The following is a 26,725-nucleotide window of genomic DNA, read 5'->3' on the forward strand; positions in this document are numbered from 1 at the left end:
AGAATAAGAAAATGGACTACTTCAAATAGAAATGGCCTCAACGGCGCTGCCCCGTGTGCTCACAGACGATATAATGGCACAGATATTAAAAACATGAATTCTCTATCTATCTCTATGGCAGTAGCTGTTTACGGTCATCAGTCCAAAGTAATCGAGTATAATCTCAAATATGATTTAATAACTAGTAAACAATAATTTGCCCAATTTAAATTGAATTTATTTAGATTTTACGAATGATTTTGAGTCGCAAAAGAATGGGATATTGGCTGTATTTATTGGGTGGGGGTGTATTAATGAACAGTATTGGAGCTCGATTGTAATTCCTTGTCGAGCGGGAACCAGAAGTAGAAACTACCAGACTGGATTAGTTTACTGTGGAGTTAATATCCTGCTGTCATGGACTGGTAAAACGTTTCTTATGCTGATATAAAAAGATGAATTACAGGGATATATGTGACATTGTTACAGTATTTAGTGAGTGTACTACATATAAGTACGCTGTCTGTAGATTTGTAATGGCAGGTATGGGACATGTGTTAGCAATATTAGCTAGTTTAAGCTAGTCGTTTGAACGTGTCTTGCAGCTGTCTAAGCAAGTGGTTTGTTTGTATCACTAGCTAGTCAACTAATGGGTCTTTATAGTAAATCACGTTTGCTGGCGTTTTATTTTTCATTTGAAGTGTTCAGTAACTTGTGATATGTTTAACGGGATATATTGTTTCTGGATTACAGGTAGCTAGCGTAATTTTAGCATCTGGTCTAGTGCGGCTTCAACGCCATGTATCTTCTCATTCAGTTCCCCCATAGAGGAACTGAGGATATGACTTTCTTAATCCCCATGATGCGTATTAAAGTAGTGCAGTGTGGAGGCAACGTTATAAGTACAATCAATTGTTAAGGCTGATGGAATAGATCAGGATGGATCTGTAATACGTGTTGACGTGTTTGCCAATGGAGTTTCAGTTGTGCAATTTCACATCTTAAGATGTTTTGGTGCAGTATTTCTCCAGTAAAAATAATAATAATTGCAATGTGTGTGTTGTCTTATGTAAACAGAGTCAGCTGCTAGACAGAGCAATCACCACAGCTGTTCACCCCATGTTAAGTGGCCATATATATATATATGTATATGTACATTGTCAAATCAAAACCCAAACTTCATTTACCTGTTGTGTGACACACAAAAGTCCAAACTCTGTTTTAGACGAGACTGACTTTATGACCAAAATGATCCTATTTACACTGTGTAGTCAATTTGGACACTAGAATAAGCGAACTCTTTCTGATTCATATCGATGCCACACGGGCTGTTTTCAAAAGGGTTTGTTGCTTTATAAAAGCAGTCGCTCTTTAGGATGCTTTTGGAGAACTGGGTCCGGAATGTTTAGCTTAAAATACTGCTACTTAACATTTTAGGCGCAGCGATGTGCACACGGCGGTAGAGGCCTACGCACAAATATTCCAAAATGCAATTTGCAGGAAAACGTTGTTCAGAGGCTTCATGGACAGATATGGAAATATCCAATAGAAATGTAGAAAGAAGGGAGATCTAAAGATGCAACAACTATCATGAGTTGCCAATATGACTTCGATAAAGTCTTTGGTTGTTTGACAACGAAAGAAAACAAATAGAATAGGAGAATGCATATGAGGAAGCCTTAATAAAATAATTGCCTCTATGGTTCTATTCTAAGATTTTGGCTATAGGCTTCTTTTGAAGCAAGGTCAGACATTTTAAGGAACAGGGGAAAATATAGCAATGTTATTGATAGGCCTAACCGTTTTCTGGTAGATGGAAAGGCTTTCCTAAAAAAACCTTCTCAATTAAATTATAACTAGCTACAAGGTATCTTATGTCTACCTGGCAGAATGATATCCTGATTGTTTGCATCCATCCAACATGGTTCCTCTGCGTAGGGACCAGAATGAGTTGCTGTCGCCTTTACAGTATCTGAACTACCATGGTTCCTCTGCGTAGGGACCAGAATGAGTTGCTGTCGCCTTTACAGTATCTGAACTACCATGGTTCCTCTGCGTAGGGACCAGAATGAGTTGCTGTCGCCTTTACAGTATCTGAACTAACATGGTTCCTCTGCGTAGGGACCAGAATGAGTTGCTGTCGCCTATTGTACGAGATGCCGAAGTGACCAGAGCAGCACGCCGAAAGAGTTCAGTTCAGAAGAAGGCTCAATTCAACTGTATCCTTATTGGGCCGTTGTCATTGTCAACCTACCTACCTGTTGTCTATGTTACACCATTTAAGACCTGCATTACTGATGCTCATTGGTAAACCTACCTACCTGTTGTCTAGGTTACACCATTTAAGACCAGCATTACTGATGCTCATTGGTAAACCTACCTACCTGTTGTCTAGGTTACACCATTTAAGACCAGCATTACTGATGCTCATTGGTAAACCTACCTACCTGTTGTCTAGGTTACACCATTTAAGACCAGCATTACTGATGCTCATTGGTAAACCTACCTACCTGTTGTCTAGGTTACACCATTTAAGACCTGCATTACTGATGCTCATTGGTAAACCTACCTACCTGTTGTCTAGGTTACACCATTTAAGACCTGCATTACTGATGCTCATTGGTAAACCTACCTACCTGTTGTCTAGGTTACACCATTTAAGAGCAGCATTACTGATGCTCATTGGTAAACCTACCTACCTGTTGTCTAGGTTACACCATTTAAGAGCAGCATTACTGATGCTCATTGCTCACACACACACCGTTGCTCAGACTATTAGTTAGCTAACAGAAGTCTCATGGGGCTGTTATATCACTGCATAAGGTGTGTCTTTTAGATAACAGTAACTAGCCAGTTATATTCCCTGACCGTTGTTGTCCAGTCCTTTCTCCTCGTGATGACAACCAAGGTAGTACCACCACACCTGCCCGTTCCCTGCCCTGCCACACACCTGGATCCCTCTTCAAACAGTCCTGTAAGTCTGCCCTCGTCAAACAGTCCTGTAAGTCTGTCCTCGTCAAACAGTCCTGTGAGTCTGTCCTCGTCAAACAGTCCTGTCCTCGTCAAACAGTCCTGTCCTCGTCAAACAGTCCTGTCCTCGTCAAACAGTCCTGTGAGTCTGTCTTCTTCAATACCAACACAGCCCTCTGGCTCTGCTATGAGACCATTGTTTGGTTAAAGGTAAAACCGGTGTCCACCACGATAAAGACATCTAGATATAAAATAAGACATGTCCAGTTTGTTAACCCGGACTCTCACCATCCACTAGCTGGTGTCTCCCAGAATGACCGGAGACAAGGCTATACTGTTGTAGCAGATTATACTCTATTGTAATTGTTGTCATGGTGATTCCTCCTCCCTCTCCCTACAGTCACCCCGAAGAGTGCTGCTAGGAACCCAGATGTGTCGGCCATCTTGGCGACAGGGCGCAGGACTCCTCGTTTCATCCATACGCCACGACCTCCCCTGGGCAGTATGAGCATGGTGAGGAGATGGATACTTGTCTTGACTGGGTGTTTTGTCTGCTGACAGACACTGTGTGGTTCTGTCTCTCTCCAAAGAGGGGATCCGGAGACCGAACAACCGAGCCAATTGAATAGCCAATTAAACCCCACTGCATCACCATTCATCAGCTGTTAACTCGTATTAAAGGTAGACTCAGTGATATGACGTAGATAAAGTAAACAGTATAGTGGGTACATTTTCTGCAACAAATAAAGAGCGTTGTAGCACGAGGCTAAACTTCTCCACTGTTTTGGTCATGTAGCTACCATGTTGTAAGAGTGTGAAGCGAACCCCGTGCAGATACTGTGTGAGAGGGAAGTGTTGCATCTTGCTCATTGCAATATCTGCGATGCTGCTCGTGCAAAACGTCATTTCGCTGACTCTTACCTTTTAATCAAGTATGCATCGTTGAGGCCGATCCACACGCTGGTTGTTTCTGTGTTTTTGACTGTGTCTCTGTCTCTCTCTGGGCTCCAGAACCTGGATGACAGTGACTGGACCAACAGCCTGTACCCGTCTCCTCTGTCCGGCCTGGGACTGGGGGACACCAGCTTTACTGACGACATCAACATGTCCTCTGTGATGCTGGAGGAGGAGGATCCTGGAGAGGCTGGTCAGATTCATTTATTTTCTCCCTGGTCTAGGAACAGTGGGTTAACTGGTCTAGGAACAGTGGGTTAACTGGTCTAGGAACAGTGGGTTAACTGGTCTAGGAACAGTGGGTTAACTGGTCTAGGAACAGTGGGTTAACTGGTCTAGGAACAGTGGGTTAACTGGTCTAGGAACAGTGGGTTAACTGGTCTAGGAACAGTGGGTTAACTGGTCTAGGAACAGTGGGTTAACTGGTCTAGGAACAGTGGGTTAACTGGACTAGGAACAGTGGGTTAACTGGACTAGGAACAGGGGGTTAACTGGACTAGGAACAGGGGGTTAACTGGTCTAGGAACAGGGGGTTAACTGGTCTAGGAACAGTGGGTTAACTGGTCTAGGAACAGTGGGTTAACTGGTCTAGGAACAGTGGGTTAACTGGTCTAGGAACAGTGGGTTAACTGGCCTAGGAACAGTGGGTTAACTGGTCTAGGAACAGTGGGTTAACTGAGGAACAGTGGGTTAACTGGCCTAGGAACAGTGGGTTAACTGGTCTAGGAACAGTGGGTTAACTGGTCTAGGAACAGTGGGTTAACTGGTCTAGGAACAGTGGGTTAACTGGTCTAGGAACAGTGGGTTAACTGGTCTAGGAACAGTGGGTTAACTGGTCTAGGAACAGTGGGTTAACTGGTCTAGGAACAGTGGGTTAACTGGTCTAGGAACAGTGGGTTAACTGGTCTAGGAACAGTGGGTTAACTGGTCTAGGAACAGTGGGTTAACTGGTCTAGGAACAGTGGGTTAACTGGCCTAGGAACAGTGGGTTAACTGGCCTAGGAACAGTGGGTTAACTGGTCTAGGAACAGTGGGTTAACTGGTCTAGGAACAGTGGGTTAACTGGCCTAGGAACAGTGGGTTAACTGGTCTAGGAACAGTGGGTTAACTGGCCTAGGAACAGTTGGTTAACTGGCCTAGGAACAGTGGGTTAACTGATCTAGGAACAGTGGGTTAACTGGTCTAGGAACAGTGGGTTAACTGGTCTAGGAACAGTGGGTTAACTGGTCTAGGAACAGTGGGTTAACTGGCCTAGGAACAGTGGGTTAACTGGCCTAGGAACAGTGGGTTAACTGGTCTAGGAACAGTGGGTTAACTGGCCTAGGAACAGTGGGTTAACTGGTCTAGGAACAGTGGGTTAACTGGCCTAGGAACAGTGGGTTAACTGGCCTAGGAACAGTGGGTTAACTGGTCTAGGAACAGTGGGTTAACTGGTCTAGGAACAGTGGGTTAACTGGTCTAGGAACAGTGGGTTAACTGGTCTAGGAACAGTGGGTTAACTGGTCTAGGAACAGTGGGTTAACTGGTCTAGGAACAGTGGGTTAACTGGTCTAGGAACAGTGGGTTAACTGGTCTAGGAACAGTGGGTTAACTGGTCTAGGAACAGTGGGTTAACTGGTCTAGGAACAGGAGGAGGATCCTGGAGAGGCTGGTCAGATTCATTTATTTTCTCCCTGGTCTAGGAACAGTGGGTTAACTGGTCTAGGAACAGTGGGTTAACTGGTCTAGGAACAGTGGGTTAACTGGTCTAGGAACAGTGGGTTAACTGGTCTAGGAACAGTGGGTTAACTGGTCTAGGAACAGGAGGAGGATCCTGGAGAGGCTGGTCAGATTCATTTATTTTCTCCCTGGTCTAGGAACAGTGGGTTAACTGGTCTAGGAACAGTGGGTTAACTGGTCTAGGAACAGTGGGTTAACTGGTCTAGGAACAGTGGGTTAACTGGTCTAGGAACAGTGGGTTAACTGGTCTAGGAACAGTGGGTTAACTGGTCTAGGAACAGGAGGAGGATCCTGGAGAGGCTGGTCAGATTCATTTATTTTCTCCCTGGTCTGGGAACAGTGGGTTAACTGGTCTAGGAACAGTGGGTTAACTGGTCTAGGAACAGGAGGAGGATCCTGGAGAGGCTGGTCAGATTCATTTATTTTCTCCCTGGTCTAGGAACAGTGGGTTAACTGGTCTAGGAACAGTGGGTTAACTGGTCTAGGAACAGTGGGTTAACTGGTCTAGGAACAGTGGGTTAACTGGTCTAGGAACAGTGGGTTAACTGGTCTAGGAACAGTGGGTTAACTGGTCTAGGAACAGTGGGTTAACTGGTCTAGGAACAGTGGGTTAACTGGTCTAGGAACAGTGGGTTAACTGGTCTAGGAACAGTGGGTTAACTGGTCTAGGAACAGTGGGTTAACTGGTCTAGGAACAGTGGGTTAACTGGTTTAGGAACAGTGGGTTAACTGGTCTAGGAACAGTGGGTTAACTGGTCTAGGAACAGTGGGTTAACTGGTCTAGGAACAGTGGGTTAACTGGTCTAGGAACAGTGGGTTAACTGGTCTAGGAACAGTGGGTTAACTGGTCTAGGAACAGTGGGTTAACTGGCCTAGGAACAGTGGGTTAACTGGCCTAGGAACAGTGGGTTAACTGGCCTAGGAACAGTGGGTTAACTGGCCTAGGAACAGTGGGTTAACTGGCCTAGGAACAGTGGGTTAACTGGCCTAGGAACAGTGGGTTAACTGGTCTAGGAACAGTGGGTTAACTGGCCTAGGAACAGTGGGTTAACTGGTCTAGGAACAGTGGGTTAACTGGTCTAGGAACAGTGGGTTAACTGGTCTAGGAACAGTGGGTTAACTGGTCTAGGAACAGTGGGTTAACTGGTCTAGGAACAGTGGGTTAACTGGTCTAGGAACAGTGGGTTAACTGGTCTAGGAACAGTGGGTTAACTGGTCTAGGAACAGTGGGTTAACTGGTCTAGGAACAGGAGGAGGATCCTGGAGAGGCTGGTCAGATTCATTTATTTTCTCCCTGGTCTAGGAACAGTGGGTTAACTGGTCTAGGAACAGTGGGTTAACTGGTCTAGGAACAGTGGGTTAACTGGTCTAGGAACAGTGGGTTAACTGGTCTAGGAACAGGAGGAGGATCCTGGAGAGGCTGGTCAGATTCATTTATTTTCTCCCTGGTCTAGGAACAGTGGGTTAACTGGTCTAGGAACAGTGGGTTAACTGGTCTAGGAACAGGAGGAGGATCCTGGAGAGGCTGGTCAGATTCATTTATTTTCTCCCTGGTCTAGGAACAGTGGGTTAACTGGTCTAGGAACAGTGGGTTAACTGGTCTAGGAACAGTGGGTTAACTGGTCTAGGAACAGTGGGTTAACTGGTCTAGGAACAGTGGGTTAACTGGTCTAGGAACAGTGGGTTAACTGGTCTAGGAACAGTGGGTTAACTGGTCTAGGAACAGGAGGAGGATCCTGGAGAGGCTGGTCAGATTCATTTATTTTCTCCCTGGTTGTTGATTGATTTTTAATATCACTGATGAGCCAACGGTTCCATTTCCCAGGTTTCCCAGCCAGGTCTGAAAATCAGCACGTATAACTGACTTCAAGGTCCAGATTTGGGGAAAGGGGTTTCGGAGGGTAGTGGCTAGGTGTCGTTCTGTAAATGGATAGAATCTATTTTTTTACCTTTTTTATTTAACCAGGCAAGTCAGTAAAGAACAAATTCTTATTTTCAATGACGGCCTAGGAACAGTGGGTTAACTGCCTTGTTCAGGGGCGACAGATTTGTACCTTGTCAGCTCGGGGATTTGAACTTGCAACCTTTCGGTTACTAGCCCAACGCTCTAACCACTAAACTACCTGCCGCCCCAGAATAGAATACAACGCCCCCTCTGTGTCCTGCAGCGTCAGTCAGTCTGTTCCCAGAGTTCCTCCAGTCCTATCTCAGACACTCCTCCACTGCTGACCTCTGACCCTTCCCCTCTGTGTCCTACAGCGTCAGTCAGTCTGTTCCCAGAGTTCCTCCAGTCCTATCTCAGACACTCCTCCACTGCTGACCTCTGACCCCCTCCCCTCTGTGTCCTACAGCGTCAGTCAGTCTGTTCCCAGAGTTCCTCCAGTCCTATCTCAGACACTCCTCCACTGCTGACCTCTGACCCCCCCCTCTGTGTCCTGCAGCGTCAGTCAGTCTGTTCCCAGAGTTCCTCCAGTCCTATCTCAGACACTCCTCCACTGCTGACCTCTGACCCCCCCCCCCCCCTCTGTGTCCTGCAGCATCAGTCAGTCTGTTCCCAGAGTTCCTCCAGTCCTATCTCAGACACTCCTCCACTGCTGACCTCTGACCCCCTCCCCTCTGTGTCCTACAGCGTCAGTCAGTCTGTTCCCAGAGTTCCTCCAGTCCTATCTCAGACACTCCTCCACTGCTGACCTCTGACCCCCTCCCCTCTGTGTCCTGCAGCGTCAGTCAGTCTGTTCCCAGAGTTCCTCCAGTCCTATCTCAGACACTCCTCCACTGCTGACCTCTGACCCCTCCCCCCGCCCTCTGTGTCCTGCAGCATCAGTCAGTCTGTTCCCAGAGTTCCTCCAGTCCTATCTCAGACACTCCTCCACTGCTGACCTCTGACCCCCCCCCCCCCCTCTGTGTCCTGCAGCATCAGTCAGTCTGTTCCCAGAGTTCCTCCAGTCCTATCTCAGACACTCCTCCACTGCTGACCTCTGACCCCTCCCCCCCCCCCCCTCTGTGTCCTGCAGCATCAGTCAGTCTGTTCCCAGAGTTCCTCCAGTCCTATCTCAGACACTCCTCCACTGCTGACCTCTGACCCCTCCCCCCCCCTCTGTGTCCTGCAGCATCAGTCAGTCTGTTCCCAGAGTTCCTCCAGTCCTATCTCAGACACTCCTCCACTGCTGACCTCTGACCCCTCCCCCCCCCCCTCTGTGTCCTGCAGCATCAGTCAGTCTGTTCCCAGAGTTCCTCCAGTCCTATCTCAGACACTCCTCCACTGCTGACCTCTGACCCCCCCACCCCCCCCCCCCCTCTGTGTCCTGCAGCATCAGTCAGTCTGTTCCCAGAGTTCCTCCAGTCCTATCTCAGACACTCCTCCACTGCTGACCTCTGACCCCCCCCCCCCCCTGTGTCCTGCAGCGTCAGTCAGTCTGTTCCCAGAGTTCCTCCAGTCCTATCTCAGACACTCCTCCACTGCTGACCTCTGACCCCTCCGCCCCCCCCCCCTCTGTGTCCTGCAGCATCAGTCAGTCTGTTCCCAGAGTTCCTCCAGTCCTATCTCAGACACTCCTCCACTGCTGTCTTTGACCTGCTGGGGGAGTATGAAGCCATCTGTCAAGACAAGGTACCGTTTTCTCACTTACCTCAACCAACTTCCCTCTACTGTGCGTGTGTGTGTTTTAGAACGCGTGTGTGTTTTAGAATCTGTGTGTGTGTGTGTTTTAGAATCTGTGTGTGTGTGTGTTTTAGAATCTGTGTGTGTGTGTGTGTTTTAGAATCTGTGTGTGTGTGTGTTTTAGAATCTCTGTGTGTGTGTGTGTTTTAGAATCTCTGTGTGTGTGTGTGTTTTAGAATCTCTGTGTGTGTGTGTGTTTTAGAATCTCTGTGTGTGTGTGTGTTTTAGAATCTGTGTGTGTGTGTGTGTTTTAGAATCTGTGTGTGTTTTAGAATCCGTGTGTGTTTTAGAATCCGTACGTGTGTGTTTTAGAATCCGTGCGTGTGGGTGTTTTAGAACACGTGTGTGTGTGTGTGTGTGTGTGTGTGTGCGCGTGTGTGCAAGAGTTTGTAGAGCAGGAGGTTTGCTCCTCAAGCGTGGGTATGTGTGTGAGTCATTGTGCGTTTTATATGCAGAGCTGTGTATGTATGGCTATGCTGCCCTTATGAACACCCAGTGATAATGGTGTATGTATGGCTATGCTGCCCTTATGAACACAGTGATAATGGTGTATGTATAGCTATGCTGCCCTTATGAACACTACGATAATGGTGTATGTATAGCTATGCTGCCCTTACCAACACAGAGATAATGGTGTATGTATAGCTATGCTGCTCTTACCAACACAGATAATGGTGTATGTATAGCTATGCTGCCCTTATGAACACCCAGAGATAATGGTGTATGTATAGGTACGCTGCCCTTATGAACACAGTGATAATGGTGTATGTATGGCTATGCTGCCCGTATGAACACACTACGATAATGGTGTATGTATGGCTATGCTGCCCTTATGAACACAGTGATAATGGTGTATTGTATGGCTATGCTGCCCTTATGAACACAGTGATAATGGTGTATGTATGGCTATGCTGCCCTTATGAACACAGTGATAATGGTGTATGTATGGCTATGCTGCCCTTATGAACACAGTGATAATGGTGTATGTATAGCTATGCTGGCCTTATGAACACAGTGATAATGGTGTATGTATGGCTATGCTGCCCTTATGAACACAGTGATAATGGTGTATTGTGTAGCTATGCTGCCCTTATGAACACAGTGATAATGGTGTATTGTATGGCTATGCTGCCCTTATGAACACTACGATAATGGTGTATGTATGGCTATGCTGCCCTTATGAACACAGTGATAATGGTGTATTGTATGGCTATGCTGCCCTTATGAACACCCAGTGATAATGGTGTATTGTATGGCTATGCTGCCCTTATGAACACTACGATAATGGTGTATGTATGGCTATGCTGCCCTTATGAACACCCAGTGATAATGGTGTATTGTATGGCTATGCTGCCATCATGAACACCCAGTGATAATGGTGTATGTATGGCTATGCTGCCCTTATGAACACAGTGATAATGGTGTATTGTATGGCTATGCTGCCCGTATGAACACAGTGATAATGGTGTATGTATGGCTATGCTGCCCTTATGAACACAGTGATAATGGTGTATTGTATGGCTATGCTGCCCTTATGAACACAGAGATAATGGTGTATTGTATAGCTATGCTGCCCTTATGAACACAGTGATAATGGTGTATTGTATGGCTATGCTGCCCTTATGAACACCCAGAGATAATGGTGTATTGTATGGCTATGCTGCCCTTATGAACACCCAGAGATAATGGTGTATGTATGGCTATGCTGCCCTTATGAACACAGTGATAATGGTGTATGTATGGCTATGCTGCCCTTATGAACACAGTGATAATGGTGTATGTATAGCTATGCTGCCCTTATGAACACAGTGATAATGGTGTATGTATGGCTATGCTGCTCTTATGAACACAGTGAAAATGGTGTATGTATAGCTATGCTGCCCTTACGAACAGTGATAATGGTGTATTGTGTACCAGGTGGGCATGCTCCAGAGGCTGGTATCGAGGGCAGCTCCAGGGCAACAGAAGTCCTCTAAGACTGCTGGTATGAGATGGCTTTTACAGCAGGAGATGGTCACCTGGCGCCTCATCACTTCTCTATACAGGTTAGTGTCTGGCTAGGCTGCGCTGTCTGTCTGTCTCACGATCCGTCTGTCTGTCTTTTTTACCTCTTCTCTATACAGGTTAGTGTCTGTCTGTCTGTTTGTCTGTCTGTCTCACGGTCTGTCTGTCTGTCTTTTTTACCTCTTCTCTATAAAGGTTAGTGTCTGTCTGCCTGTCTGCCTGTCTGCCTGTCTGCCTGTCTGTCTGTCTGTCCGTCCGTCCGTCCGTCCGTCCGTCCGCCCGCCCGCCCGTCCGTCCGTCCGTCCGTCTGTCTCATTCTCTCTCTCTCTATATATATATATTAGGGCTGTGAATTACCAGGGAACTCGCATAACGATATTATCACAATACTTACACGCCGATACCAAATGTATTGTGATTTTATTGGGATTCGATGTTCCAAACATATGCTCACCATATGTCTGCTGCAGAGGGACGAGATACAGAGCCATGTTTTAATGCTGAACCAATTGGCTCCCTATTTAAAAAGATAGAGAACAAGGCTGTGAAGGAAAAGTTTAGGTGTAGGTACAGCCGACTAGCGCCAAAAAAAAAAATGTATAGCTAAATGTCGCTACGCTATGTCATCCAAAACAATATTCCTATCTACATGTAACTATTTATTTTTGCATTCATTTTCCTCATCACTACATAGAGGAATGGTGTTGCTATGGAGACGCGTGGTTTGACTTTGTTACATCACTGTGTCCCTCCCCCTCAGAGACAGGATCCAGTCAGAGCTGGAGGATGACATCATGATGGATGTGGCTGTGAGTACTGCTCTACAACTATGATGTCGTTAGGGAACTATAGGTGTTTCTTGCTGTGTGATGGAGAGAGAGAAGGAAATGGAGTAACCGTCCTCTCTCCTGTGTGATGGAGAGGGAGAGAGAGAGAAGGAAATGGGGTAACTGTCCTCTCTCCTGTGTGTGTGACCATCTCTCCTCAGGCTCCCGGTGTTAGTGAGAAGGTGGTGATGGAACAACTTTTCCAGAGAGATGCTGTAGTACGCCAGAGTCAGGTTAGACTCTCTCTCTCACACACACACACACACACACATACAGTACCAGTCAACATGTTCTTCATTGTAGAATAATAGTGAAGACATCAAAACTATGAAATAACACATATGGAATCATGTCGTAACCAAAAAAAAGTGTTAAACAAATCAAAATGTATTTTAGATTCTTCAAAGTTGCCACCCTTTGCCTTGATGACAGCTTTGCACAATTTTGGCATTTTCTCAACCAGCATCACCTGGAATGCTTTTCCAACAGTCTTGAAGATGTTCCCACATATGCTGAGCACTTGTTTGGTTGAGTTTGGGTGATTGTGGAGGCCAGGTCATCTGATGCAGCATTCCATCACTTTCCATCTTGGTCAAATAGCCCTTACACAGCCTGGAGGTGTGTTGGGTCATTGCCCTGTTGAAAAACAAATTATAGTCTCACTGAGCGCAAACCAGATGGGATGGAGTATCTCTGCAGAATGCTGTGGTAGCCTTGCTGGTTAAGTGTGCCTTTTAATTTTAAATAAATCACAGACAGTATCACCAGCAAAGCACCCCCACACCATCACACCTCCTCCTCCATGCTTCATGGTGGGAACCACACACCTCCTCCTCCATGCTTCACGGTGGGAACCACACACCTCCTCCTCCATGCTTCACGGTGGGAACCACACACCTCCTCCTCCATGCTTCACGGTGGGAACCACACACCTCCTCCTCCATGCTTCACGGTGGGAACCACACATGCAGAGATCACCTACTCTGCGTCTCACAAAGACACGATGGTTGGAACCAAAAATCTAAAATTTGGACTCATCAGACCAAAGGACAGATTTCCACCGATCTAATGTCCATTACTTGTGGTTCTTGCCCCAAGCAAGTCTCTTCTTATTGGTGTCCTTTAGTAGTGGTTTCTTTGCAGCAATTCAAACATAGAGGCCTGATTTCACCGGTAGTGTGTATACACACACACACACACACACACACACTCACTACACACACACACCTCCTCCCCTATTATCCGTCTCTAGTGGTACAGTCCTGTTTGGTCTGATGGATGGTTGTAATAGAGACATTGTAAAGTTTTAAATAATCGTTTCACCTCTTCTCTCTTAGTTGGTTGTGGATTGGTTAGAGAGTATCGCCAAAGATGAAATCGGGGACTTCTCCGACAACATTGAATACTACGCCAAGTCTGTCTACTGGTAAGTAGCTGGAGTCATTTGAGAGAGACGAGCACTTGTGTGTCGTTAGGAAGACCATGTGCCTTGGCTAATATTCTGTTTGACTTTCAGGGAGAATACCCTTCATGCTCTGAAACTGAGAAGAAACACATCCAGCACAGGCTTCAATGTTCCCCTGGTTACTGAGCTGGTAAGAGGGGCTTTTAGGCCTGTTCTTCACAGGCTTCAATGTTCCCCTGGTTACCGAGCTGGTAAGAGGGGCTTTTAGGACTGTTCTTCACAGGCTTCAATGTTCCCCTGGTTACTGAGCTGGTAAGAGGGGCTTTTAGGACTGTTCTTCACAGGCTTCAATGTTCCCCTGGTTACTGAGCTGGTAAGAGGGGCTTTTAGGCCTGTTCTTCACAGGCTTCAATGTTGCCCTGGTTACTGAACTGGTAAGAGGGACTTTTAGGCCGGTTCTTCACAGGCTTCAATGTTGCCCTGGTTACTGAGCTGGTAAGAAGGACTTTTAGGCCTGCTCTTCACAGCCTTTTATGTTCCCCTGGTTACTGAACTGGTAAGAGGGACTTTTAGGCCCCATCTTCACAATCTAGCTCTCTCTTTTTTTCTCTCTCTCTTTTTTCTCTCTCTCTCTTCTCTCTCTCTCTCTCTCTCTTTTTTCTCTCTCTCTCTCTCCTACATACACATGCTCTGATGCCATGATAGGGAATACGTTGTTTTACTTAGACCATAAAGTAACTCTGTGTGTCTGTAGGACCCTGACGCCCCCATCAGACAGAGACGTCCCCTGGCAGACCTGGACAGAGAGGATGATGCCAGACTGCTGAAGTACCTCTTCACCCTCCTCAGAGCGGGCATGACTGACGAGGTGAGAAACAGGAGACACTCTCAAATGGCACCATTTGTTCCCTGTTCCCTCTGCACTGTTATTGACCAGGGCTCATAGTTCTCTGGTCACAAAAGTAGTGCAGTGTATAGGTAATAGGGTGGCGTTTTGAGACCGGTCTCAGTACAGCGCCACCTGGTGGATGGGAGGGTTACACTGAACTGGTTTCTAGTCACAGTGACGTGTGGTTGTGTGTAGGCCCAGAGGCTGTGTAAGCGCTGTGGCCAGGCATGGAGAGCTGCTACTCTGGAGGGATGGAAGCTGTACCACGACCCCAACATCAACGGAGGTCAGTTCTCCACCGTACACTCTCACTAACAGATGTATAACACCAAGTGGAGGTCGTGACCTTTTTGTCAGCCGGTGATTGTCATGTAAATAACTGTCTGTCTCACGGTAATTGACCTTTTTTAAATGAACATAAACACGTTTAGCATCTCCTGACTTCCACACACATCGTACAACACACTGATTCAGACCTTTGGAACATCGACATTTTAAAAAGTCAAATAAATCCTGCCAATAGAGTGCTGAGTACCAGGCAGTTAGCCGGTTTGGGAGGCTACTAATGACCAGCAGGTTTGGGAGGCTACTAATGACCAGCAGGTTTGGGAGGCTACTAATGACCAGCAGGTTTGGGAGGCTACTAATGACCAGCAGGTTTGGGAGGCTACTAATGACCTGCAGGTTTGGGAGGCTACTCATGACCAGCAGGATTGGGAGGCTACTAATGACCAACAGGTTTGGGAGGCTACTAATGACCAGCAGGTTTGGGAGGCTACTAATGACCAGCAGGTTTGGGAGGCTACTAATGACCAGCAGGTTTGGGAGGCTACTAATGACCAGCAGGTTTGGGAGGCTACTAATGACCTGCAGGTTTGGGAGGCTACTCATGACCAGCAGGATTGGGAGGCTACTAATGACCAACAGGTTTGGGAGGCTACTAATGCCCAGCAGGTTTGGGAGGCTACTAATGACCAGCAGGTTTGGGAGGCTACTCATGACCAGCAGGATTGGGAGGCTACTAATGACCAACAGGTTTGGGAGGCTACTAATGCCCAGCAGGTTTGGGAGGCTACTAATGCCCAGCAGGTTTGGGAGGCTACTAATGACCAGCAGGTTTGGGAGGCTACTAATGCCCAGCAGGTTTGGGAGGCTACTAATGCCCAGCAGGTTTGGGAGGCTACTAATGCCCAGCAGGTTTGGGAGGCTACTAATGACCAGCAGGTTTGGGAGGCTACTCATGACCAGCAGGTTTGGGAGGCTACTCATGACCAGCAGGTTTGGGAGGCTACTCATGACCAGCAGGTTTGGGAGGCTACTCATGACCAGCAGGTTTGGGAGGCTACTAATGACCTGCAGGTTTGGGAGGCTACTCATGACCGGCAGGTTTGGTAGGCTACTCATGACCGGCAGGTTTGGTAGGCTACTCATGACCGGCAGGTTTGGTAGGCTACTCATGACCGGCAGGTTTGGTAGGCTACTCATGACCGGCAGGTTTGGTAGGCTACTCATGACCTGCAGGTTTGGGAGGCTACTCATGACCGGCAGGTTTGGTAGGCTACTCATGACCGGCAGGTTTGGTAGGCTACTAATGACCGGCAGGTTTGGTAGGCTACTCATGACCGGCAGGTTTGGTAGGCTACTCATGACCGGCAGGTTTGGTAGGCTACTCATGACCGGTAGGCTACTCGCGACCGGCATCATCAGAGCTTAGAGAAGTTTAGTTACCGTGACTAAACGGTCACGTTGGAATTTGACTGCGGTCATGACTCGTGACCGCCGGTGTGACGGTAATTGGATCACCATAACAACCCACACGTCCCTATGAACGGTCTGTAATGGAGCTGAGGTGTGTCCAGGCGGTGCAGAGCTGCTACCGGTGGAGGGGAACCCTCAGCGCTGTGTGTGGAAGGTCTGCTGCTGGAGGATGGCTGATAGTGAACACTTCAGCAGATATGAGAGAGCCATCTACGCTGTTCTGAGTGGGAACCTCAAACGGGTATGTTGGGTGTTATCTCCCTAAGACTCTCTCTCTCTCTCTTCTCTTCTCTTCGCTTCTCTCTGTAGCACGGGTATGTTGGGTGTTATCTCCCTAAGACTCTCTCTCTCTCTCTTCTCTTCTCTTCGCTTCTCTCTGTAGCACGGGTATGTTGGGTGTTATCTCCCTAAGACTCTCCTCCTCTCCTCTCCTCTCCTCTCCTCTCCTCTCCTCTCCTCTCCTCTCCTCTCCTCTCCTCTCCTCTCCTCTCCTCTCCTCTCCTCTCCTCTCCTCTCCTCTCCTCTCCTCTCCTCTCCTCTCCTCTCCTCTCGTCTCGTCTCCGTAGCACTTGTATGTGTTAGGTGGAGGAGGATGTCAGGGGGAGGGGGATGTGGGGGGTCAGGGGGAGGAGGATGTGGGGGGTCAGGGGGAGGAAGAGGATGTGGGGGGTCAGGGGGAGGAAGAGGATGTGGGGGGTCAGGGGGAGGAAGAGGATGTGGGGGGTCAGGGGGAGGAAGAGGATGTGGGGGGTCAGGGGGAGGAAGAGGATGTGGGGGGTCAGGGGGAGGAAGAGGATTGGGGGGGTCAGGGGGAGGAAGAGGATTGGGGGGGGTCGGGGAGGAAGAGGATTGGGGGGATCAGGGGGAGGAAGAGGATTGGGGGGATCAGGGGGAGGAAGAGGATTGGGGGGGTCAGGGGGAGGAAGAGGATTTGGGGGGGGGGGGGGTCAGGGTTCTGGTAGACTCTGTCTCTCCCCTCTAGCTGGACTACAGTAGAGTGGTTGTAGTGATTTGTCTCTGTCTCCCTCTAGCTGCTCCCAGTGTGTGAGTCGTGGGAGGACAGTGTGTGGGCCTACTTCAGGGTCCTGGTAGACTCTCTGGTGGAACAGGAGGTCCGGTCCTCAGGGATGGGCAGCGAGGAGCTGGAGGAGCTGCCACGAGAGTACCTGGAGGCCAAGTAAGATCCCCAGCCTCTAGTAGAGAATACCTGGAGGCCAAGTAAGATCCCCAGCCTCTAGTAGAGAATACCTGGAGGCCAAGTAAGATCCCCAGCCTCTAGTAGAGAATACCTGGAGGCCAAGTAAGATCCCCAGCCTCTAGTAGAGAATACCTGGAGGCCAAGTAAGATCCCCAGCCTCTAGTAGAGAATACCTGGAGGCCAAGTAAGATCCCCAGCCTCTAGTGGAGAATACCTGGAGGCCAGGTAAAATCCCCAGACTCTAGTGGAGAATACCTGGAGGCCAGGTAAGATCCCCAGCCTCTAGTGGAGAATACCTGGAGGCCAGGTAAGATCCCCAGCCTCTAGTGGAGAATACCTGGAGGCCAGGTAAGATCCCCAGCCTCTAGTGGAGAATACCTGGAGGCCAGGTAAGATCCCCAGCCTCTAGTGGAGAATACCTGGAGGCCAGGTAAGATCCCCAGCCTCTAGTGGAGAATACCTGGAGGCCAGGTAAGATCCCCAGCCTCTAGTGGAGAATACCTGGAGGCCAGGTAAGATCCCCAGCCTCTAGTGGAGAATACCTGGAGGCCAGGTAAAATCCCCAGCCTCTAGTGGAGAATACCTGGAGGCCAGGTAAAATCCCCAGTCTCTAGTGGAGAATACCTGGAGGCCAGGTAAAATCCCCAGCCTCTAGTGGAGAATACCTGGAGGCCAAGTAAGATCCCCAGCCTCTAGTGGAGAACACCCGGTGGCCAATTAAAATCCCCAGCCTCTAGTAGAGAATACCTGGAGGCCAGGTAAAATCCCCAGCCTCTAGTGGAGGGCTGAGGATCAGGAATCTAACCTTCCTAACCTTCCTATTTCTAAATGTAAATTGTGCTGTCTCCCTTTTCTCTCCAGCTGGACACTAGAGAAGGTGTTTGAGGAGCTGCTGGCAACAGAGTCAAAGGTCAAGCATCTGTTTTTCTGCTCTGTCAAACTAGCTGTGTGTCTACATCATACCAGTCTACTAGCTATCTACATCACAGCAGTCTACTAGCTGTCTACTAGCTATCTACATCGTACCAGTCTACTAGCTATCTACATCGTACCAGTCTACTAGCTATCTACATCGTACCAGTCTACTAGCTATCTACATCGTACCAGTCTACTAGCTATCTACATCGTACCAGTCTACTAGCTATCTACATCGTACCAGTCTACATCACACCAGTCTACTAGCTATCTACATCGTAGCAGTCTACTAGCTATCTACATCGCAGCAGTCTACTAGCTATCTACATCGTAGCATTCTACTAGCTATCTACATCGCACCAGTCTACTAGCTATCTACATCGCACCAGTCTACTAGCTATCTACATCGTAGCAGTCTACTAGCTATCTACATCGTAGCAGTCTACTAGCTATCTACATCGTAGCAGTCTACTAGCTATCTACATCGTACCAGTCTACTAGCTATCTACATCGTAGAAGTCTACTAGCTATCTACATCGCACCAGTGTACTAGCTATCTACATCGTACCAGTCTACTAGCTATCTACATCATACCAGTCTACATTATACCAGTCTACTAGCTATCTACATCGTACCAGTCTACATCACACCAGTCTACTAGCTATCTACATCGTAGCAGTCTACTAGCTATCTACATCGTACCATTCTACTAGCTATCTACATCGTACCATTCTACTAGCTATCTACATCGTACCAGTCTACTAGCTATCTACATCGTAGCAGTCTACTAGCTATCTACATCGTAGCAGTCTACTAGCTATCTACATCGTAGCAGTCTACTAGCTATCTACATCGTAGCAGTCTACTAGCTATCTACATCGTACCGGTTTTAGGGATTCCCATAGTCCTGTGAAAGATGCTGAATGTCTCCTTCCCTCTTCTTCACAGAAAGTCCTGGAAGAGACGAAAGAACACTACCACATTATCCAGAAGTTAGTTATCCTGGGTGACCTGGACGGTGAGTCTGATATTAACCTTTAACTAGCTGTCTAGTGTTTCCTGGGTGACGGCTAGTCTGTTATTAATCTTTAACTAGCTGTCTAGTGTTTCCTTGGTGACGGTGAGTCTGATATTAATTATCGGGTTCTACCATGACATCGGGTTCTACCATGACATCGGGTTCTACCATGACATCGGGTTCTACCATGACATCGGGTTCTACCATGACATCGGGTTCTACCATGACATCGGGTTCTACCATGACATCGGGTTCTATCATGACATCGGGTTCTACCATGACATCGGGTTCTACCATGACATCGGGTTCTATCATGACATCGGGTTCTATCATGACATCGGGTTCTATCATGACATCGGGTTCTATCATGACATCGGGTTCTATCATGACATCGGGTTCTACCATGACATCGGGTTCTACCATGACATCGGGTTCTACCATGACATCAGGTTCTACCATGACATCGGGTTCGATCATGACATCGGGTTCTATCATGACATCGGGTTCTACCATGACATCGGGTTCTACCATGACATCGGGTTCTATCATGACATCGGGTTCTATCATGACATCGGGTTCTACCATGACATCGGGTTCTATCATGACATCGGGTTCTACCATGACATCGGGTTCTACCATGACATCGGGTTCTACCATGACATCGGGTTCTATCATGACATCGGGTTCTATCATGACATTGGGTTCTATCATGACATCGGGTTCTATCATGACATCGGGTTCTACCATGACATCGGGTTCTACCATGACATCGGGTTCTACCATGACATCGGGTTCTATCATGACATCGGGTTCTATCATGACATCAGGTTCTATCATGACATCAGGTTCTATGAGCAAATGCCTGTTTGAGATACAAATTTGAGTTTTAATTTTTTATTCATGTTTTGGCTACAAATAAGTATCGGATGAGTCAACAACATGATTTATTATGAGTTAACAGAATATAACTTTTAAAAGTGAGATTTTCACTGGACTGTGACTTTAAGTCCATGGCCATGTCAGTGTCAGCCTATGGAATGACCGTACAGTCAGACAAAAGTCACGATGGAGTCAGTCACTCTCCAGGGTGACTTTGTGGTTCTGGTTAATGCAGGTACATGAGGTAGTCAGTCACTCTCCAGAGTGACTTTGTGGTTCTGGTCACTAGTCAGTCACTCTCCAGGGTGACTTTGTGGTTCTGATTAATGCAGGTACATGAGGTAGTCAGTCACTCTCCAGGGTGACTTTGTGGTTCTGGTCACCAGGTACATGAGGTAGTCAGTCACTCTCCAGGGTGACTTTGTGGTTCTGGTCACTAGTCAGTCACTCTCCAGAGTGACTTTGTGGTTCTGGTCACCAGGTACATGAGGTAGTCAGTCACTATCCAGAGTGACTTTGTGGTTCTGGTCACTTGTCAGTCACTCTCCAGGGTGACTTTGGTTCTGATTAATGCAGGTACATGAGGTAGTCAGTCACTCTCCAGGGTGACTTTGTGGTTCTGATTAATGCAGGTACATGAGGTAGTCAGTCACTATCCAGAGTGACTTTGTGGTTCTTGGTCACCAGGTACATGAGGTAGTCAGTCACTCTCCAGGGTGACTTTGTGGTTCTGGTCACTAGTCAGTCACTCTCCAGAGTGACTTTGTGGTTCTGGTCACCAGGTATGTTACTGCTGTGTGAAAGAGTATAAAACAGTGTTTTGTGTGTTCAGGTCTGTTGGAGGAGTTCAGTAACTGGTTGACCAGGAGTCCTGCTCTGCCCTCTCACCTGCTGCGCTTCATGACACACCTGGTGTTGTTCTACCGTAGTCTGGGCATGCAGCTCAAGGTACAGTAGTACACACACACACACACACACCTGGTGTTGTTCTCCCTCAGCCTGGGCATGTAGGTACAGTAGTAAACACACACACACACACACACACACACACACACACACACACACACACACCTGGTGTTGTTCTCCCTCAGCCTGGGCATGTAGGTACAGTAGTAAACACACACAGAGAGATACACACTTCTGTTGTCATACACCTATATAAACATCAACCATTCCTCACACAATCCACATATCTCTCCACTCATGTCTAATCCGGCCACTCATGTGTCTCCCCCACCCCACCCAATCAGGAGGAGGTATCAGTGGATGTCCTGAAGGCCTACATCTCTCTGTTGATGAGGGAGAAGCACGTTGATCTGATAGCCTTCTATGTCAGTCACCTGCCGCCAGACCTGGCCACCGCCCAGTACGCTCTCTTCCTGGAAGAGGTCACCGAGGCTGAGCAGAGACAACGCTGTCTGGAGCTGGCCAGGGAGGCAGGTCAGTGTCTCACACCGAGGCTGCTGGGATGGGAGGGGGGTGGGGGTCAAACTCATTTTCCCCGCCGGGCCACATTTGGTCTTCACGGAGGACCGCACTTACAATGTGTTAGATTTCCTCGACATTTTCTAAAAATAATTCCAGAAGTGATTGATGTACCAGGACTATTCTCCCTGTTGGGATAATTTATGGTTCGAAGACTTGTACACCAGTTTCAAACAGCTGTAAATACTAGATTTGTTGGTTATTGATCATATATTTCAGTGGTTTAGATCGTACAATGATTCTCTACAGTGTACTTGCTTATTTTGTCATATAAACTGAAATTAGGCGAACGATTTGAATTTTAGCAACCAGGAAATGGTGGAGCATATTGCACATTTTACAGGTACAGGTGTCTAACTGTCCTGTTGTGGTCAGGATGTGACAGCAGTCTATTACAGGTGTCTAACTGTCCTGTTGTGGTTAGGATGTGACAGCAGTCTATTACAGGTGTCTAACTGTCCTGTTGTGGTCAGGATGTGACAGCAGTCTGTTCCAGGTACAGGTGTCTAACTGTCCTGTCCTTTCCAGGTCTGGACGTGGCAGCGGTCACTAAGATGGTGGTGGAGAACATCAGAGAGAGAGACACTGAGGAGTTTGCTCATCATGACCTCACCCCTGCACTGGACACTGGCACCTCAGCGGTATGAAACACACACACACACACACACACACACACACACACACACACACACACTGGACACCGTCACCTCAGCTGCATGAAACACACACACACTGGACACCGTCACCTCAGCTGCATGAAACACACACACACACACACACACACTGGACACCGTCACCTCAGCTGCATGAAAGACACACACACAAACACACACTGGACACCGTCACCTCAGCTGCATGAAACACACATACACACACCATGTGGTCATGTTAACCCTGTAACCCCCCCCCAGGAGGACCAGAGGAAGATCGATGTGATTGATTGGCTGGTGTTTGACCCCGCCCAGAGAGCTGAGGCACTCAAACAGAGCAACGCCATCATGAGGAAGTTCCTGGGTACGTTACACACAAGGTTGTGAAACAGATCAATGCTTCCTGTGTGAGATGGTTGTTCTCCTCATACTACTAACACATCAACCATGTTGTTGATCCATTGTTCTCCTCATACTACTAACACATCAACCATGTTGTTGATCCATTGTTCTCCTCATACTACTAACACATCAACCATGTTGTTGATCCATTGTTCTCTCATACTACTAACACATCAACCATGTTGTTGATCCATTGTTCTCCTCATACTACTAACACATCAACCATGTTGTTGATCCATTGTTCTCCTCATACTACTAACACATCAACCATGTTGTTGATCCATTGTTCTCCTCATACTACTAACACATCAACCATGTTGTTGATCCATTGTTCTCTCATACTACTAACACATCAACCATGTTGTTGATCCATTGTTCTCTCATACTACTAACACATCAACCATGTTGTTGATCCATTGTTCTCCTCATACTACTAACACATCAACCATGTTGTTGATCCATTGTTCTCCTCATACTACTAACACATCAACCATGTTGTTGATCCATTGTTCTCCTCATACTACTAACACATCAACCATGTTGTTGATCCATTGTTCTCTCTCCTCTCTGTCATCTCCTCCAGCCTGTAAGAAACACCATGCAGCTAAGGTGGTGTTCGGTAAGGTCCCCGAGGACTCCATGAGGGAGATCTACCGCCAGTGGGAGGAGCTAGGCCTGGACACGCCCCTTCCCGCGGAGGATGAGAACGCCATCAGGGAACACCTGTGCGTCCGCGCTTACCTGGTGAGGGAGGGACAAGCTCTCGCAGCGCTGTGATTGGCTCGACTGTTTATTGAATGTTTTTAGAGAGGTCTCCTGTAGTTGTTATAAGTGGTGTCTCTCTCTCTCTCTTCCCTCCCCAGGAAGCTCATGAGGCGTTTAATGAGTGGTTCCATCACATGAACTCCCCCCCTCAGAAGCCCAGCCTGCCGGCTCAGGCCAAGTTCACTGAGAAGGTGGCCTACGAGATGAAGGAGAACGAGTACCAGGTACCCAATACACCCTATATAGTACACTATAGGGTTACCCAATACACCCTATATAGTACACTATAGGGTTACCCAATACACCCTATATAGTACACTATAGGGTTACCCAATACACCCTATATAGTACACTATAGGGTTACCCAATACACCCTATATAGTACACTATAGGGTTACCCAATACACCCTATATAGTACACTATAGGGTTACCCAATACACACTATATAGTACACTATAGGGTTACCCAATAGACCCTATATAATACACTATAGGGTTACCCAATACACCCTATTCCCTATATAATACACTATAGGGTTACCCAATACACCCTATTCCCTATATAGTACACTATAGGGTTACCCAATACACCCTATATAATACACTATAGGGTTACCCAATACACCCTATTCCCTATATAGTACACTATAGGGTTACCCAATACACCCTATATAATACACTATAGGGTTACCCAATACACCCTATTCCCTATATAGTGCACTATAGGGTTACCCAATACACCCTATATAATACACTATAGGGTTACCCAATACACCCTATTCCCTATATAGTGCACTATAGGGTTACTCAATACACCCTATTCCCTATATAGTACACTATAGGGTTACCCAATAGACCCTATTCCCTATATAATACACTATAGGGTTACTCAATACACCCTATTCCCTATATAGTGCACTATAGGGTTACCCAATACACCCTATTCCCTATATAGTACATTATAGGGTTACCCAATAGACCCTATTCCCTATATAGTGCACTATAGGGTTGCCCAATAGACCCTATTCCCTATATAGTACACTATAGGGTTACCCAATACACCCTATTCCCTATATAGTGCACTATAGGGTTACCCTATTCCCTATATAGTGCACTATAGGGTTACCCAATACACCCTATTCCCTATATAGTGCACTATAGGGTTACTCAATACACCCTATTCCCTATATAGTGCACTATAGGGTTACCCAATACACCCTATTCCCTATATAGTGCACTATAGGGTTACTCAATACACCCTATTCCCTATATAGTGCACTATAGGGTTACCCAATACTCCCTATTCCCTATATAGTGCACTATAGGGACATGGTTAAAACTAGTGCACTCTATAGGAGGCCCAGGTCAAATTGAGTTTACTATGTAGGGCATCGGGTACCAGGTATACAGTACACTCTGATCCTAGATCAGTCTGTGTGTTATGGGTGAACTGGTGATGAGTTTAATTTGTTTTAGTGTAGCTGTTCCTGGATCAGATGAAGAACTCTAAAAAGGTGTGACCTTCTTCTTCTGTAGCTGGAACATGACAGCTGGACCGGCCGTCTGGAGGCTCTGACTGAAGACGTGAAGGAGAGGATCTACAACGTCCTGCTGTTTGTGGACGGGGGCTGGATGGTCGACGTCAGAGAGGTCTGTCTGTTAATGTTGGTATGAGGGGCTCAGCGCTAGGTTAGCATGTCAGCCTGTATTTAGAGCTCTCTGTCTCCAGTACTACTGTGTTATTTCTAGGTACAGGTTACTTCTACCACTGAATGGTCGACGTCAGAGAGGTCTGTCTGTTAATGTTGGTATGAGGGGCTCAGCGCTAGGTTAGCATGTCAGCCTGTATTTAGAGCTCTCTGTCTCCAGGACTACTGTGTTCTTTCTAGGTACAGGTTACTTCTACCACTGAATGGTCGACGTCAGAGAGGTCTGTCTGTATATCTGACGATTACTGGTGGTAATTGACAGTTGGTGGTATGAGGGGCTCAGCGCTAGGTTAGCATGTCGGCCTGTATTAGCGCTCTCTGTCTCCAGTACTACTGTGTTCTTTCTAGGTACAGGTTACTTCTACCACTGAATGGTCGACGTCAGAGAGGTCTGTCTGTATATCTGACTATTACTGGTGGTAATTGACAGTTGGTGGTATGAGGGGCTCAGCGCTAGGTTAGCATGTCAGCCTGTATTAGCGCTCTCTGTCTCCAGTACTACTGTGTTCTTTCTAGGTACAGGTTACATCTACCACTGTCGTTCTATTCCAGGACACGGAGGAGGACCCAGAGAGAGGCCACCAGATGGTGCTGCTTCGTAGACTCTGTCTGCCCATGATGTCCTTCCTGTTGCAGACAGTACTGCAGAGAACACAACGTCACCAGGAGAGTCTCAGACTGGCTGATATCATCGCCTCAGACCAACACCGTCTCTACGAGGTCTGTACTGTAGTTTAGAAATTATATTTCCATGGTCTGACCTGGGGTCTGGTCTGGGGTCTAGGCTCTGACCTGGGGTCTGGTCTGGGGTCTGACCTGGGGTCTGGTCTGGGGTCTGACCTGGGGTCTAGGCTCTGACCTGGGGTCTGGTCTGGGGTCTGGTCTGGGGTCTGGTCTGGGCTCTGACCTGGCCTGAGGGCATCCTCTTCTGTCTCCTTTCCTTCGTCTGCTACGATCTGCGACTACTTGACTTCAATCAAATGTATTTATAAAGCCCTTCATACATCAGCTGATGTCACAGAAACCCCCCCGCCTAAAAACCCCAAACAGCAAGCAATGCAGGTGTAGAAGCACTTCAATGTTGTAGCTCATTGTAGCTCTCCCTGTCACTGTGTTGCTTTCTTCTCTTTCCCTCGTCTACTTTCCCATCCTCCTCTTCTTTTTGCTAACTATGTTCTCTCTCTCTCTCTCTCTCTCTCTCGGTCTCTCGCTCTCTTTCAGGTGTTCTCCAAGGATGAGCTGAGGAAGTTCCTTCAGAAGATGAGGGAGTCGTCTCTTCTCTTATTGGATAAGGGTCTAGACCCGCTGGGGTACGAGATCCAACCATAAACACCCCACCCGGACATTTTTTATTTTTTTTGCCAAGTTTAAGTAATGGAGTGAATGATTTTCTGCATTTTGTATACAATAAAAGTGACGTGTCTGAAATATTGTTTGTCTTTGGGCCATGCACAGACAGGATGCATATACAGTATCTGAATCTAGAAGAGTATAAGGAAGGTTTGAGACACCACCTTGTCTAGGTCGAGAAGAGATGG

The 26,725-nt window shown here is 47.3% G+C and overlaps 1 protein-coding gene across 2 annotated transcripts; it reads left to right on the forward strand.

The window, feature by feature from the left end:
- The first annotated feature begins 287 nt into the window (after window positions 1-287).
- On the forward strand, window positions 288-26,615 carry LOC109886397 (nuclear pore complex protein Nup107). Of its 2 annotated transcripts, none has more exons than XM_031816022.1 (26): window positions 288-404; window positions 2,101-2,198; window positions 2,861-2,980; window positions 3,350-3,462; window positions 3,961-4,096; window positions 9,129-9,232; window positions 11,201-11,328; window positions 12,048-12,096; window positions 12,276-12,347; window positions 13,452-13,540; window positions 13,631-13,709; window positions 14,274-14,387; window positions 14,604-14,694; window positions 16,268-16,407; window positions 17,198-17,343; window positions 18,226-18,274; window positions 19,228-19,297; window positions 21,009-21,124; window positions 21,427-21,616; window positions 22,190-22,302; window positions 22,573-22,675; window positions 23,297-23,457; window positions 23,577-23,702; window positions 25,015-25,128; window positions 25,740-25,907; window positions 26,409-26,615. In XM_031816022.1, the coding sequence occupies exons 1-26, from the start codon at window positions 397-399 to the stop codon at window positions 26,514-26,516; spliced, it is 2,805 nt and encodes a 934-aa protein (XP_031671882.1). In that variant the 5' UTR covers window positions 288-396; the 3' UTR covers window positions 26,517-26,615. The 2 variants fall into 2 exon arrangements, with proteins under 2 accessions (XP_031671882.1, XP_031671883.1); XM_031816023.1 differs by having other exon boundaries at window positions 301-404; window positions 2,861-2,953.
- The last annotated feature ends 110 nt before the right edge of the window (window positions 26,616-26,725 follow it).

Source organism: Oncorhynchus kisutch, unplaced genomic scaffold (genome assembly GCF_002021735.2).
Source record: "Oncorhynchus kisutch isolate 150728-3 unplaced genomic scaffold, Okis_V2 scaffold730, whole genome shotgun sequence".
NCBI lineage: Eukaryota > Metazoa > Chordata > Actinopteri > Salmoniformes > Salmonidae > Oncorhynchus > Oncorhynchus kisutch.